The sequence below is a fragment of the Phaenicophaeus curvirostris genome, chromosome 13 (assembly GCF_032191515.1).
Source record: "Phaenicophaeus curvirostris isolate KB17595 chromosome 13, BPBGC_Pcur_1.0, whole genome shotgun sequence".
NCBI classification, from domain to species: Eukaryota; Metazoa; Chordata; class Aves; order Cuculiformes; family Cuculidae; genus Phaenicophaeus; species Phaenicophaeus curvirostris.
The window spans coordinates 774,463-787,061 of NC_091404.1; the positions used below are offsets into that span (position 1 = coordinate 774,463).

Below are 12,599 nucleotides of genomic sequence, written 5' to 3' on the forward strand. Positions count from 1 at the left end.
TGTGCAGGCTGGGCACGGAGACCTGGGATGCCGTGACCTGCGCTGCCCTAGAGACCCCAAGGAATCTGTGCTCAGCATCGCCCTACGCACCCCAAGCCTCTGGCAGCACACTGGGGAGAGAAAGCAGTAGGGCTGATGCTTTCTGACAGTGCAACACCGTGCACTGCTACTAGACCAACAGAGCCATGGACCACGGCACTACTGAAGTCTGCCAGCACTTTTCAGCTCTGCCAGGAGCTAAGCAGACTTTGCAAACCCAGGCATTTTCAAGCAAGAGCCCAGCAGCAGTTGAGTGCCACCCCTGGGGCAGATGTTGCCACACTCACTGCTGTCCCTGGGCTGCACCCACAGCTGGCAGCATTTGGCAGCCTTGGCACATCTCATGCGGCATGTGGAGACCGGGTCAGTGTCTGGGGGTCCAGCAACCCCACAGCTGGCACAGCAAGAGACATCAGGAACAAGGATACACAGCCAGCAATGAACTGAGCAGAATCTTTAATCTCACCCTTGCTGAGAACACCTCAGGTGTGCAGCCTGTCCCAGCACAGCCAGCTGCCCACACTTCTGACCGCACCCGCTTGAAGGGCAGGGGATGCCAGCCACGCTGGGGAACCCCTGGGACCGACGGGGAAGAAGACACGAGCAGGAGATGCTTTGGACTTCTCAACACACAAAGGAGTATTTCAAGAGCTCTTCCAGTGCTGTCAAAAGCTCACAAGAGTAAAAGCTCCTTCTCCCTTCCTTGCCAGCTTCAGATGGGGCAGGGCCTGGCACCATCCACCCCACAAAGCACAGCCGGTGAGATGAAGTATAAAGCCCCTCTCCCGTTCTGGTTAGAGGGTGGGGGAACCTTGTGGCTCAGGGAGGCTGCAGGGGCCGGCAAGCCTGCGGCGCACTAGGCACAGTCCCAGGGGCAGGGCAAGACCGAGGAGGCTGGATGCACCCAGGGAACCCTGAGGGTAGTGCTGTCCCCAGGAGGTCTGGCAGCAACTCCCCTCTCCAGCCTCCACTCTGCAGCTTCAAAGTGGTGAGCATTACAGAGAGACAGCCATCTCCATGCCCAGGAGAAGGCAGGTCCCTGCCACAGGTGGGACGTAGGCAGGCTGCTGCCAACCCATGGCACTGAGGCTCCCAGGGGCCACAAAGACAACAGGTCTCTCCCCTGGCAGAGGGTGCTGCAGGGAGGAGGACACCTGGCTTCTCCCGGGGCTGGAGAAACCCAGGGTCACTCCCAGGAGGGTGTAAGAGATGGGGGCGGAGGGAACAGGTAGTACCATGATGGGATCAGGCATCAGCATCCACCTCCACCTCGCTGAGCCAGTGTCTCTGTCCCTGCCTCCCCACGGTGATAGGAGCCCAGACTAAACTTCCCCAGGTGAAACCCATCCTCCGAAGGCCTTCTCCAGATATCGGGCCACCGCCAGCGTCAGGTGGTCGTTGTAGGAGGCAGCCACAAGCTGGATGCCCAGCGGGAGGCCCTCGCTGTTCAGGCCTAGTGGGCACTGTGTCACTGGCAAGCCCAGGACATTGAAGATGGCTGGAAGAGAGAAGGTTGCATCAGAGCAAGCACAGAAAGTGGAACAAATCACTGCCTGGCTCTCCCATGTTGGGCAGGCAGCTGCTGCCATGCACAGTGCCAGGCTCCTGGGAACTGGTCCTTGCCAGAGTGGTGCAGAGACATAATGACAAGGGAACATTGTGGGCTGGAGGTTCCCTGTGCCTACATCACATGTGCAAATTGCACCCATGAGTGACAACACACATATGTGGCACTTGCCATGGCATGCCAGGATGTACTTTGGGACATTCCTGCCCTAGGCACCATCCCTCTGTTCAACATTGCAATGTGGCACTGGCATCAAGGAGCTCAAGATGCAGGAAAGAAACGTAGAGAGCCCCAGATTGTAGCCCAAGAGACGCAGCAGCTCTCTTGTGCCTGGCAAATGAGACTGCCTGCTCTAACAGCAGGAGTGCAATCCACTGGGACAGGATGTCCCTCCCTCCTGCAATCAGACATGTCCATAAGAGCGACAGAGCGGTGAAGCACTGGCAAAGGCTGCCCAGGGCAGCGGTGGAGTCTCCATCCCTGGCGGGGTTCACAAAATGTGTGGCTGTAGCTTTTGGGGACGTGGTTTAGTCAGCACAGTGGGGCTCAGCTGATGGTTGGACTGGATGAGCTGAGAGGTCTTTACAACCTTAATGATCTGCCCTGCTGTAGACAGCAAACACCACACAGTTTTAAAGCATGACCATAATCCTTGCGCCATTTTCCAGAGCAGCGAGACGCTGCTCTGCAACATGAAGCCCACTGTCAGTGGTGGAAACACTCTGGATGGAATTCCCAAGCTGCCAGCCTACCCTGCTGCAGCAGGCAAGGTCACACCCAAGCCCTGCCTGCCCCTCAGCACCACTCACCTGTGTAGGCGAAGTTGAAGGGCATGCATATGGGGGAGTGGTGCCTGGGAGCGACAGTGGGGTGGGAGGGGTAGAGAAGCACCCCGTCTGGCCCCAGCAGTGCCTCCATCTCCTCCTGCAGGCTCTTGCCCATGCTCACCAGCTTGGCGTTCCCACCAGGGTTGAGTTTCATCAGCTTCTCTGTCAGTCCCAGGGCTGCAGGGCACGGGCACAAACAGGAACAGAGGGGTAATGAGGAAGATTTTGCGGGCTGGAAAGCACACTGCTTGGCCACACACATTGTCCCCCAGCTCCTAACATCCTCCAAGGTCTCCTCCCTGCTGGCATGCCAGCTCCCAGAGCAGATTGCCCTCTGCTTCTGGCACAGCTTTGCAGCCAGCTTTGCCAAGAGAAAGGCTTTAAGCCTGCTCATCGCTTCAAGAATTTTTTTCCAGCCACTGGGATGGAGCAGAGCTGGTGAAGTGACCTCAGCACTCAAACAGCAACACAATAGCATCAGTTTGTAGGGCACTGCAAGGGGCACCTCCGGGCCTTACCAATAGCTGGGAAAGTGTGGGAAGACATCCCCACGAGCCACTTCATCAGCTCCCAGAGCGGCCACACCGGCTTCCCATGGTCCCCCAGCAGGTCTGTGAAAAGCTGTGCCTCCTGTAACACATACAGTGCTCCCTCCATCAACACTGTGACCCAGAGCACAGAACTGAACAGCCTGAATAACAGCCGAACCTTCGGCTGCTCCATTATCATAACACAAGCTGTTTGGAGACAAGAGATGCCCATCAGGAGCTTAATAGATTCAGCACTAGCCCAGAGCAGCAGCAGGAGCATCTCTCCGTGCCAGAGTCAGCAAGAAGGGGACCTCGCTCTGCAGAGAGAGAGCCCAAAAAAGCAGCACCTTTCAGTACCTCTCCTCTGACACAAGGCAAGGGATGAGGCACCTCCTGTATGAGGACAGGCTGAGAGTTTGGGTTGTTCAGCCTGAAGAAGAGAAGGCTGCAGGGAGACCTTAGTGCAGCTTCCAGTATGGAAAGGGGCTCCAGGAAAGTTGGGGAGGGGCTCCTGATCAAGGAGTGCAGGGAGAGGATGAGGGGGAACAGTTTTCAGAGGAAAGAGAGGAGCTTGAGATGAGAACTTAGGAGGAAACATTTTCCTGTAAGGGTGGGGATGCCCTGGCGCAGGTTGCCCAGAGCAGTGGTGGCTGCCCCATCCCTGGAGGGGTTCAAGACCAGGTTGGACGGGGCTTGGAGCCCTGATAAAGTGGGAAGTGTCCCTGCCCAAGGCAGGGGGTTGTGACTGGATGGTCTTTGAGGTCCTTTCCAACCCAACTCATTCCATGATTCTCTGGACAATTTCTCCGGGAGGCATTTACAGCTGTTATATGGCTGTGGGATCAGGAAAAAAGGAGGCAAGGTGGCCAGGCATGCCCTGCCTACCAAGGCGGAGGTGGTTTATTTTAATCCCAAGACTTTACTGGTGCTACAAAATATTTCTGTGCACACACAGAGCACAGCACAGTGGCTGCAATTCCAGGAAAAAATAATACATGCAGGCACGCTGCTGAAAAGCTGCTAATCCAGCTTCAGTCCTGGCATCCTAATGGGCATTAATACCAACCTAGGATGTCAGGATATGTCAGGCAAGAGCAAGGCAGGATGCTACCTGCTTGCAAAGATAAGGCCAACATACTAAAATGGCCTCTCTATCCCTAATCCATGTTGCTCCTCTTCTGGAAGCCCCATAATCATCTCCTTGGAGAGCAAGGGAGAAGGGGTTGCGTAGCTTCGGAAAGAGATGAAAGGATCTGACATACCTGCCCATCGCTATCCTTGGATGACATCATGGCTGACCAGATCTGGAAGGAATATTTCATCTTGTGGATTGCCACGCGCTGGACTTGGACCCCTAACTTGCTTTCAAGGTGCTCCACTACCTAAGGAGAAGAGCAGAAAGGGTTTCTTTCCAGAATGCTGTGATGTGCTGCAGTCAGTTCATGGAAACTAGGGACAGGAGAGAGTCCAGGAACAGCTTCTCTCTGCTGCCATGCAAGGGTTCTGGCAGATGCTGCCCCCTCCCCTCTACTCAGAGCAGCAGGATCTGCTGCAACGACAACCTTGGAGTTCCCCAGACAGTCCTCCATGTCACCACAGCAAGGCTGCGCAAAGAGCAACACAGAAGATTTCCTTGAAAAACAAAAAAGTTAAAGGGGGCTCTAAAAAAGCTGGACAGGGGCTCTGGATCAGGGAGGGCAGGGACAGGATAAAGGGAATGGTTTTGAGCTGAAAGAGGGGAGATTGTGAGGAGATCTGAGGGAGAAATGTTTTGCTGTGAGGGTGGGGAGGCCCTGGCCCAGGTTTGCCAGAGAAGTGGTGGCTGCCCAACCCCGGAGGTTGGATGAGGCTTTGAGCCCCCTGATCCAGTGGGAAGTGTCCCTGCCCATGGCAGGGGGTTGGAAATGGCTGGACTTTGAGGTCCCTTCCAACCCAAACCATTCTCTGATTCTATAGAAGTTCCTTTGCATGACTAAAACACAGGCAGCATCCTGGGAAGACTGCAAACACGCAGCCCTTCCTTCACTGTGTGAAGGCCTCCATAACGCGGACAAGAGATGTTAAGAAAGAAAAATACAGCTACAGTGATGGAAATTGTGCCAAAAACTTTGGACACCCTGGTGCACTCCAACACACAGGTGCTGCTGGCAAGAGCATTGGCAGCCACTCATAAGGCCTTGCCCTTGTTTCTTCTTCAACAAAGAAGAAGAAAAAGGTCTTTCCACTATTTTTTTTTCCCTGGAAGCACAGGAGCGTGCCTCGAGGAAGCACAGGAGTTTGCACTCAAGGGTGCTTCTGCAGTGCTGCAGTCCTCCCTCCCAACAGCTACATACAGAGCAGCCCACCTTGCCTCCAAGGGATCCTCAGTCTGGTTCCCCAGGTTTTATCACCAGAGACACCCACCCTCTGCCCTTTCCTACCTTCTTTTGGGCCTGCAAGATCTCCTTGTCCACAGGTGACACAAAAATGGACCCGCCATCATGATCCATGAAGTGAAATTTTATTTTTTCCAGCAACACCTTTTCATCCAGCTTCAGCCTGGGAAAGGAAGAGCACTTTGCTCACAAATCCATCTCTAGCTCCTCCTCGGCTGCCAGAGCTGCTCCCATGACTGCTAATGTGTCCTATTCTGCCCCTTGGAGCGGGAAGGAACATCCTTGAAGACATGCTGCCCAAAGGCCAGACAGATGCTTGCCTGCCCCATCAGTCACTGTTAGGAAACCCTTGTCGCTCAAAATCCACCTCGTAATTACAGACCCTGGCCATGGCCAAGGCTGAGACTGCACCACAAGAGCCACTGAGAAACAAAAGTGGTAATGGAGGAAAACAACTGCAGGCAAGAGGCTGGATCTGCCTGTTCTACCCCGTCTCTGCTATGCTTCTTACTGAGATGTGTACATAAAAGGCTGCTTGGTTGCATGGATCTACAGAGAGACCAAATGAGGCCAAGGTGTGGGACAAAAAAGCAAAAAAATGCACAGGTAAAACCTGGCCAGCCCCAGAGGGATGGACCATGCTGGGCAGCCCTATCTGGAGCAGCTCACAGTCTCTTCTCCCAAGTAGAATCATAGAATGGTTCAGGCTGGACGGAACCTTAAAGATCACCTAATTCCAACCCCCTGCCACGGACAGGGACACCTCCCACTGGATCAGGCTGCCCAAGACCCCGTCCAACCTGGCCTCGAACACCTTCAGGGATGGAGCAACCACAGCTTCCCTGGGCGACCGGTTCCAGTGGCTCACCGCTCTCATCATGAAGAAATTCCTCCTTATGTCTAGTCTAAATCTGCTCCTCTTCAATTTATAGCTGTTGTAACAACAAACAAGTGATAGGATGAGAGGAAGTGGCCTCAGGTTGTGCCAGGGGAGTTTTAGACTGGATATGAGGAACAATCTCTTTACTGAAAGAATGGTGAAACCCTGGCAGATGCTGCCCAGGTCAGCGGTAAAGTCTCCACCCTTGGAGGGGTTCAAAAACCATGTGGTTGTGGTACCTGGGGACATGGTTTAGCAGGCACAGTGGGGTTGGGCTGATGGTTGGACTGGATGAGCTGAGAGATCTCTTCCCACCTCAATGATTCCATGATTCTAAGTAGATGAGATCAATTCAGCAGCTTGAATCAACAGGAGCAACTTACTTGGTGACTCCAGGACCAGCCATGACCCTCAGCATCAGCTCAAGGTCCTCTGCATAGCGGCACATGGGTCCTGTGCACAGGAAGCTGGTCCGCACTCCTTGAGCGTTTGGGAACTGACCGTCATTGGGCACCACCCCTGCAAGACAGAGGGACACTGGGCACCACCCCACGAGCAGCCATCGCCCCCAGCCGCAGTGAGCTGTGCCAAAAGGTGCACGGGGACACAGCTGACGCAGGATCGCACGCATCAGCGGGGCTCATAAACTGCTAGCTTGGTGCACGGTGTGGGGAAGGGAGGAGAAACACCCAGCCAGGACACCAGCTGCCAGGGAACATCCTTGTAGCAGATCCTGACCTTGGGAAAACTTTCCATGCTGAGGATGCAACACCAGGGGAAAACACCTCCCCACAATCACACACTTGGCATTCGGCCACCAAACGGCTTCCCACTGCCAAGGGCAGGTTGTGCTCAGGCAGCTGGCATGTCCTGTGCAAGACGTTGCCTGTCCCCTTGCAGCAATGCCACCACTGACAAGCACGGGAGCATCCTGAACAGGTTCCTCCCCAGCCTGCATTCCACCTCCTACCATTTCTGCTGAGTAGAGGAGATCCCCAAGCCCGCTTTACCTGTTGTGGGTTTGTGGCCAAAGATTCCGTTGAAGAAGGCGGGCATCCGGATGCTGCCACCGATGTCAGAGCCCACACCTACGACTGAGCAAGCTGCTGCCAGGACACCACCCTCTCCGCCTGCACAGGATAAATCACAGCAAAAAAATCCCACAGGCTGATAGTGTAAATTATCCAGCAGAGCGGGAGCTTCACATGCCTGTGCATGCAGGTGGGGTGGGAGCCACTCCAGCTTTAGTGATTCCCACGGGACAGTTTGGGAACATGGGCCAAAGGGATTTTCCTGCTGAAGCGCTGCGCCAGCATTACTGTGTGCATGCAGGGTGCAACAGGGTGAGTCGGAGCATCCTGGCCTGGCTCGGCCATAGAGCAGGGAAGGGATAATTCCTCTGGACTCGGCCCTGGTGAGACTGCACCTTGAATCCTGGGCTCAGCTTTGGGCCTGTCACTACAAGAAGGACACCAAGGGGCTGGAGCACGTCCAGAGAAGGGAACAGAGCTGGGAAAGGGGTTGGAGAACAGGGGTTCTGGGAGTGGCCAAGGGCCCTGGGGCTGTTTAGCCTGGAGAAGAGGAGGCTGAGGGGAGACCTCATCGCTCTTTGCAGCTCCTAAAAAGGAGGCTGGAGAAAGGTGGGTGCTGGGCTCTTCTCCCAAGTAACAAGTGATAGGATGAAAGGAAACGGCCTCAAGTTGCACCACGGAAGGCTTAGACTGGATTTTAGAGAAAATTTCTTCACTGAAAGAGTGGTGATGCACTGGCAGAGGCTGCCCACGGAAATGATGGATTCTCCATCTCTGGAGCAGTGGCACTTCAGAACATGGTTTAGCAGGCACAATGGGATTGGGGCAACAGTTGGACTGGATGAGCTCAGAGGTCTTTTCCAATCTCATGGATTCTATGATTCTATGGCGTGACCCTGGCTGTAACATCCAAGAGATGCAAAGCAATTGGACCTCCAAATGGCCTACTGCCCTGCCTGGCAAAGCGGCCTGGGAGCTCTGCAGGAGCCCAGCAACAAGTTTAAGTAGCATGCAGAGGACTTCGAAATGCTTTCCTTACTGCTTTCTAACCTGCAGCCACACAGGCCAGTGCTGAAGCGCAGGGTCTCACCTGAGCTGCCACCCACGATGCGCTGCAGGTCGTAGGGGTTGTTGGTCCGTCCGTAGACCTTGTTGCTGGACTCGTACCACATGCACAGCTCACTGCAATTGGTCACACCCAGCGGGATGGCACCGGCCTGCTTCAGCCGGGACACCACTGTAGCATCCGAGGTGGCAATCACTTTACGGCGGCTGACCAAGCCAGACGTGTTGGGCATCCCTGTGGCACCAGGATCAACCATGGAGGGAGGTGTCAGGGTCAGCTCGCCCAAGATCATCCTGGGGGCAGTAGGGTCCCAGGGACCACAGCTGGGAGAAGCAGGTCCTCAGCAAGGGCTGCTCCTCAGAGACACCACAGTGTTTGGGTGCTAATAGTGAACAAAGCCACAGTAGCCCAGGCAAACGTGGATGCAGACCCTGCAAAGGGAAGCTGCGTCCCTGCTGCAGCCACTCGCCACTCTGGGGCTTAGAGGGAGCCAGTCACAAGCCAGTCACAAGCCCTGAGGGCAAACCTACCGTGCAGAGAAAAGGCCTCCTTGACGGTGATGGGTACGCCTAACAAGGGGAATTTCTCCTCCAGGTAGTCATCACCAGGGCTCTCTGCAAGCAGCTTATCAACCTGCTGGGCTTCTTGCAGGGCCTCCCCGAATCTGCAAAGGTGCAATCTTTGGAGATGCTCCATTCCAGACTTGAGGTACTGGCAAGGAGCAAGACATTACTGCAGGGTGGGCAGATGCCATGGAGTTGGTAGTGGGAGAGGAGACATCCTCAGGTGTTCTTCTTTGGAGGCAGCTGGCCCCACTGTGAGCCAACCATCCTCTATCCTCCCCCGCTTACCTGTCCTTAACGATGGCATTGATGAGGGGATTAACCTCCTTGATCCTCTCCACATACGCCTCCACCACCTCGATGCACTTCACCTGAAGCAGCAAATGAGGGGGAAGGGGCAGTGAGAGGCAGGCTAGAGGACGAGGGGGCACCTTAAGGGCAGGGGACCCCCTTGCAAGGACCAGGACATGCTCCCCCTTGCAGGCACAAGATCAGCCCCAGCCCCCTCCTCAAGGGCCACATACCCTCACCGAAACTTACAGCATCACCATCCCTCCCAAAGCCCCCCTCCCCACCAAGGACTGGGACCCGTACTATGGACCAGGACACCCCCCATGGCCTTGGGGCTGCTCCCTCAAGGACCAGGGCCCCAACCCCTCGAGGTAAGGGACCTTCCCATGGCCTCAGGACTCCCCTAACCAAGGACCAGGATCACCCCCCTGCCAGAGATCAGGACCCACCTGGCCAGCCTCAGAACTGCCCATCAATCATAGAATCATAGAATCACCAGGTTGGAAAAGACCCACCAGATCATTGAGTCCAACCATCCCCATCAATCACTAAACCGTGTCCCTCAGCGCCTCATCCACCCATCCCTTAAACACCTCCAGGGAAGGGGACTCAACCCCCTCCCTGGGCAGCCTCTGCCAGTGCCCAATGACCCTTTCTGTGAAATTTTTTTTCCTAATGTCCAGCCTAAATCTCCCCTGGCATAGATTGAGGCCATTCCCTCTTGTCCTGTCCCCTGTCACTTGGGAGAAGAGCCCAGCTCCCTCCTCTCCACAACCTCCTTCCAGGTAGTTGGAGAGAGCAATGAGGTCTCCCCTCAGCCTCCTCTTCTCCAGGCTAAACACCCCCAGCTCTCTCAGCCACTCCTCTTGTTCTCCAGCCCCCTCACCAGCTTCGTTGCTCTTCTCTGGACTCACGCCAGAGCCTCAACATCCTTCTTGTGCTGAGGGCCCAGAACTGAACACAGGATTCGAGGAGCGGTCTCACCAGTGCCGAGTACAGAGGGAGAAGAACCTCCCTGGACCTGCTGGCCACGCCGTGTCTGATCCAAGCCAAGATGCCATTGGCCTTCTTGGCCACCTGGGCCCCTGCTGGCTCACGTTCAGTCGCTGTCAACCAACACCCCCAGGTCCCTCTCCCCCAGGCAGCTTTCCAGCCAGACTTCTCCTAGTCTGGAGCTGCTCAGGGTTGTTGTGCCCCAAGTGCAGGACCCAGGATTTGGCCTTGTTAAACCTCCTGCCATTGGTCTCAGCCCAGCGGCCCAGCCTGTTCAGATGCCATCAAGGACGCATGGACTGGGACACACATCCCCCCCACGGACCAGGACACCCTCCCAGAGGACTGGACAACCCCAGCAAGGACTGGGATGGGACACCGCCCCGCTCCCGAGCACCAAAACATCCCCAAGGACCGCGATATCTCCCTAACAGGAGCGCCCGCCCCTCCCCAGGCCCCAGGCCCCGGTGCCGCACCTGCCGCAGTCGCAGCCGGGCCGCCAGGCGCCGGGCCGGGAGCCGCAGCAGCGGGTGCCGCGGGGCCGGGACGGCGCGGGGCGGCGCGGGGGCGGCGAGGGCCAGCAGCGCCAGGGCGGCCCGGGACAGCAGCCGCAGCAGCCGCGCCAGCCAGCGCTCGGCCCGGGACAGCGGCATCGCTGGCACCGCCCGCCCCGACCGCCCGGCCGCCGCCCCGCCTCCTCCGCCCTCCCCGTCAGCGGGCCCGTCCCTCCCCCCGCCCTCTTTGTCTGCTCCCCGCCTCTCTCTGTCCCTCCCTCTCCTTCCCTCCCTCCCTCTCCTTTTCTCCCCCTCTATCCACGCCCTGCCTCTCTCTGTCCCTCCCTCTCCTTCTGTCCCCCTGTCCACTCCCTGCCTCTCTCTTTCCTTCCCTCCCTCCCTTTCTCTCTTCCTCCCCCTCCCTCCCTTTCTCCCTTCTTCGCTCTCCTTCCCTCATTCTATCCTTCCCTCTGCTTCCCTTCCTCCTTCCCTCTCTTCCTCCCTTCCTCCCTTTCCTTCCCTCCACCTCCCTTCCTCCTTCCCTGTCCCTCTCTTCTTCCCTCCCTCCCTGTCTTTCTGCTCCCTCCCTCCCTCTCCTTCTCTCCTTCCCTCCTTCCCTCCGTCTGCTCCCTCCCTGTCTTGCTGCCTTGTAGAGAGGAGGGTGCTGGCCTCTTCTCCCAAGTGACAGGGGACAGGACAAGAGGGAATGGCCTCAAGCTCCGCCAGGGGAGCTTTAGGCTGGACATTAGGAAAAAATTCTTCACAGAAAGGGTCATTGGGCACTGGCAGAGGCTGCCCAGGAAGGGGGTTGAGTCACCTTCCCTGGAGGTGTTTAAGGCACGGGTGGACGAGGTGCTGAGGGGCATGGTTTAGTGATTGATGGGGATGGTTGGACTCAATGATCCGGTGGGTCTTTTCCAACCTGGTTATTCTATGATTCTATGATTCTCTCCTTCCTTCCCTCTCCTTCTCTCCTTCCCTGTCTACCTCCCTCCTTCCATCCTTCTCTCTCCCTCTCTTCCTCCCTCCCTGTCTGTCTGCTCCCTGCCTCTCTCCCTGCCTCACTCTGATACTGAAATCACTAGCAGATCACCTCTCTAAGACTAATTTTGGAGTTTTACAAAGTAAGCAACCTTTATCAGCCTGGGTAACACAAGGAGCGATCTCCATCAATTGTGTGGAACGACACAAAAACTGATTACAGAATATATTTCCCACATTTCTCCAGAAATCTTGTGTATATTTTGATATTCTCCAAGGTCTAATGTTAATGTTACTATGAACTTCACAACAGTCAAAACTCTTGCTCATTTGGAGCTTTGGTGCCATCTCTGCCTGACCTTACATTTGAGACAGGGAAATGCTGCAAACAGAGGGGATCACAGAAGCACAGAAATCTGTTCAGCACAGACCACACTGAACACAAGACGTTATCATCTCCAAAGGATGAACTGTGTCTGGAAAAACACTCATTTGAAAGAAAACATGATGTCAGAGGGACATTCTGTCTAGCTTTCATGAAACACAGTTACTTAGATGAAACCTTACATTAGCTTCAATAAAAATATTGCACTCTTTTTTAATAGTAACTACTGCTTGCATCACCTCCCTCCCTCCTTCCCTCTCTGCTTCCCTCTCTCCTTCCCTCCTTACCTGCTTGCCTGTCTCTTCCTCTCTTCCTCCCTTCCTCCCTTCCTCCCTCTCCTTCCCTTCCTCCATCCCTCCTCCTCCCTTGCTCCTTCTCTTCTTCCCTGCTTCACTCCCTTCCTCTTTCCCTCCATCTCTCTCCCTCCTTCTCCACCTCCCTCCCTTCCTCCTGTCTCTTTCTTTCTTTCTCTCTCTTCCTCCCACTCTCTCTGCCTCCCTCCCTTTCTTTGCCTTGGGAGCGAAGGCAGTGAATGGTGCCTACTGTGCTGTTGGCCTTGTGGAAAAGGACCTGAGGG

General features: G+C 55.7%; 1 protein-coding gene across 1 annotated transcript; it reads right to left on the bottom strand.

Moving 5' to 3' along the window:
- Positions 1-478: 478 nt before the first annotated feature.
- FAAH2 (fatty acid amide hydrolase 2) lies at positions 479-10,827 on the bottom strand. Its single transcript, XM_069867863.1, has 11 exons — positions 10,639-10,827; positions 9,167-9,249; positions 8,846-8,979; positions 8,340-8,549; positions 7,229-7,348; positions 6,602-6,737; positions 5,384-5,501; positions 4,226-4,345; positions 2,952-3,063; positions 2,416-2,610; positions 479-1,537 (listed from the first exon to the last, which is right to left on the bottom strand). The coding sequence occupies exons 1-11, from the start codon at positions 10,813-10,815 to the stop codon at positions 1,362-1,364; spliced, it is 1,581 nt and encodes a 526-aa protein (XP_069723964.1). The 5' UTR covers positions 10,816-10,827; the 3' UTR covers positions 479-1,361.
- Between the last annotated feature and the right edge of the window lie 1,772 nt (positions 10,828-12,599).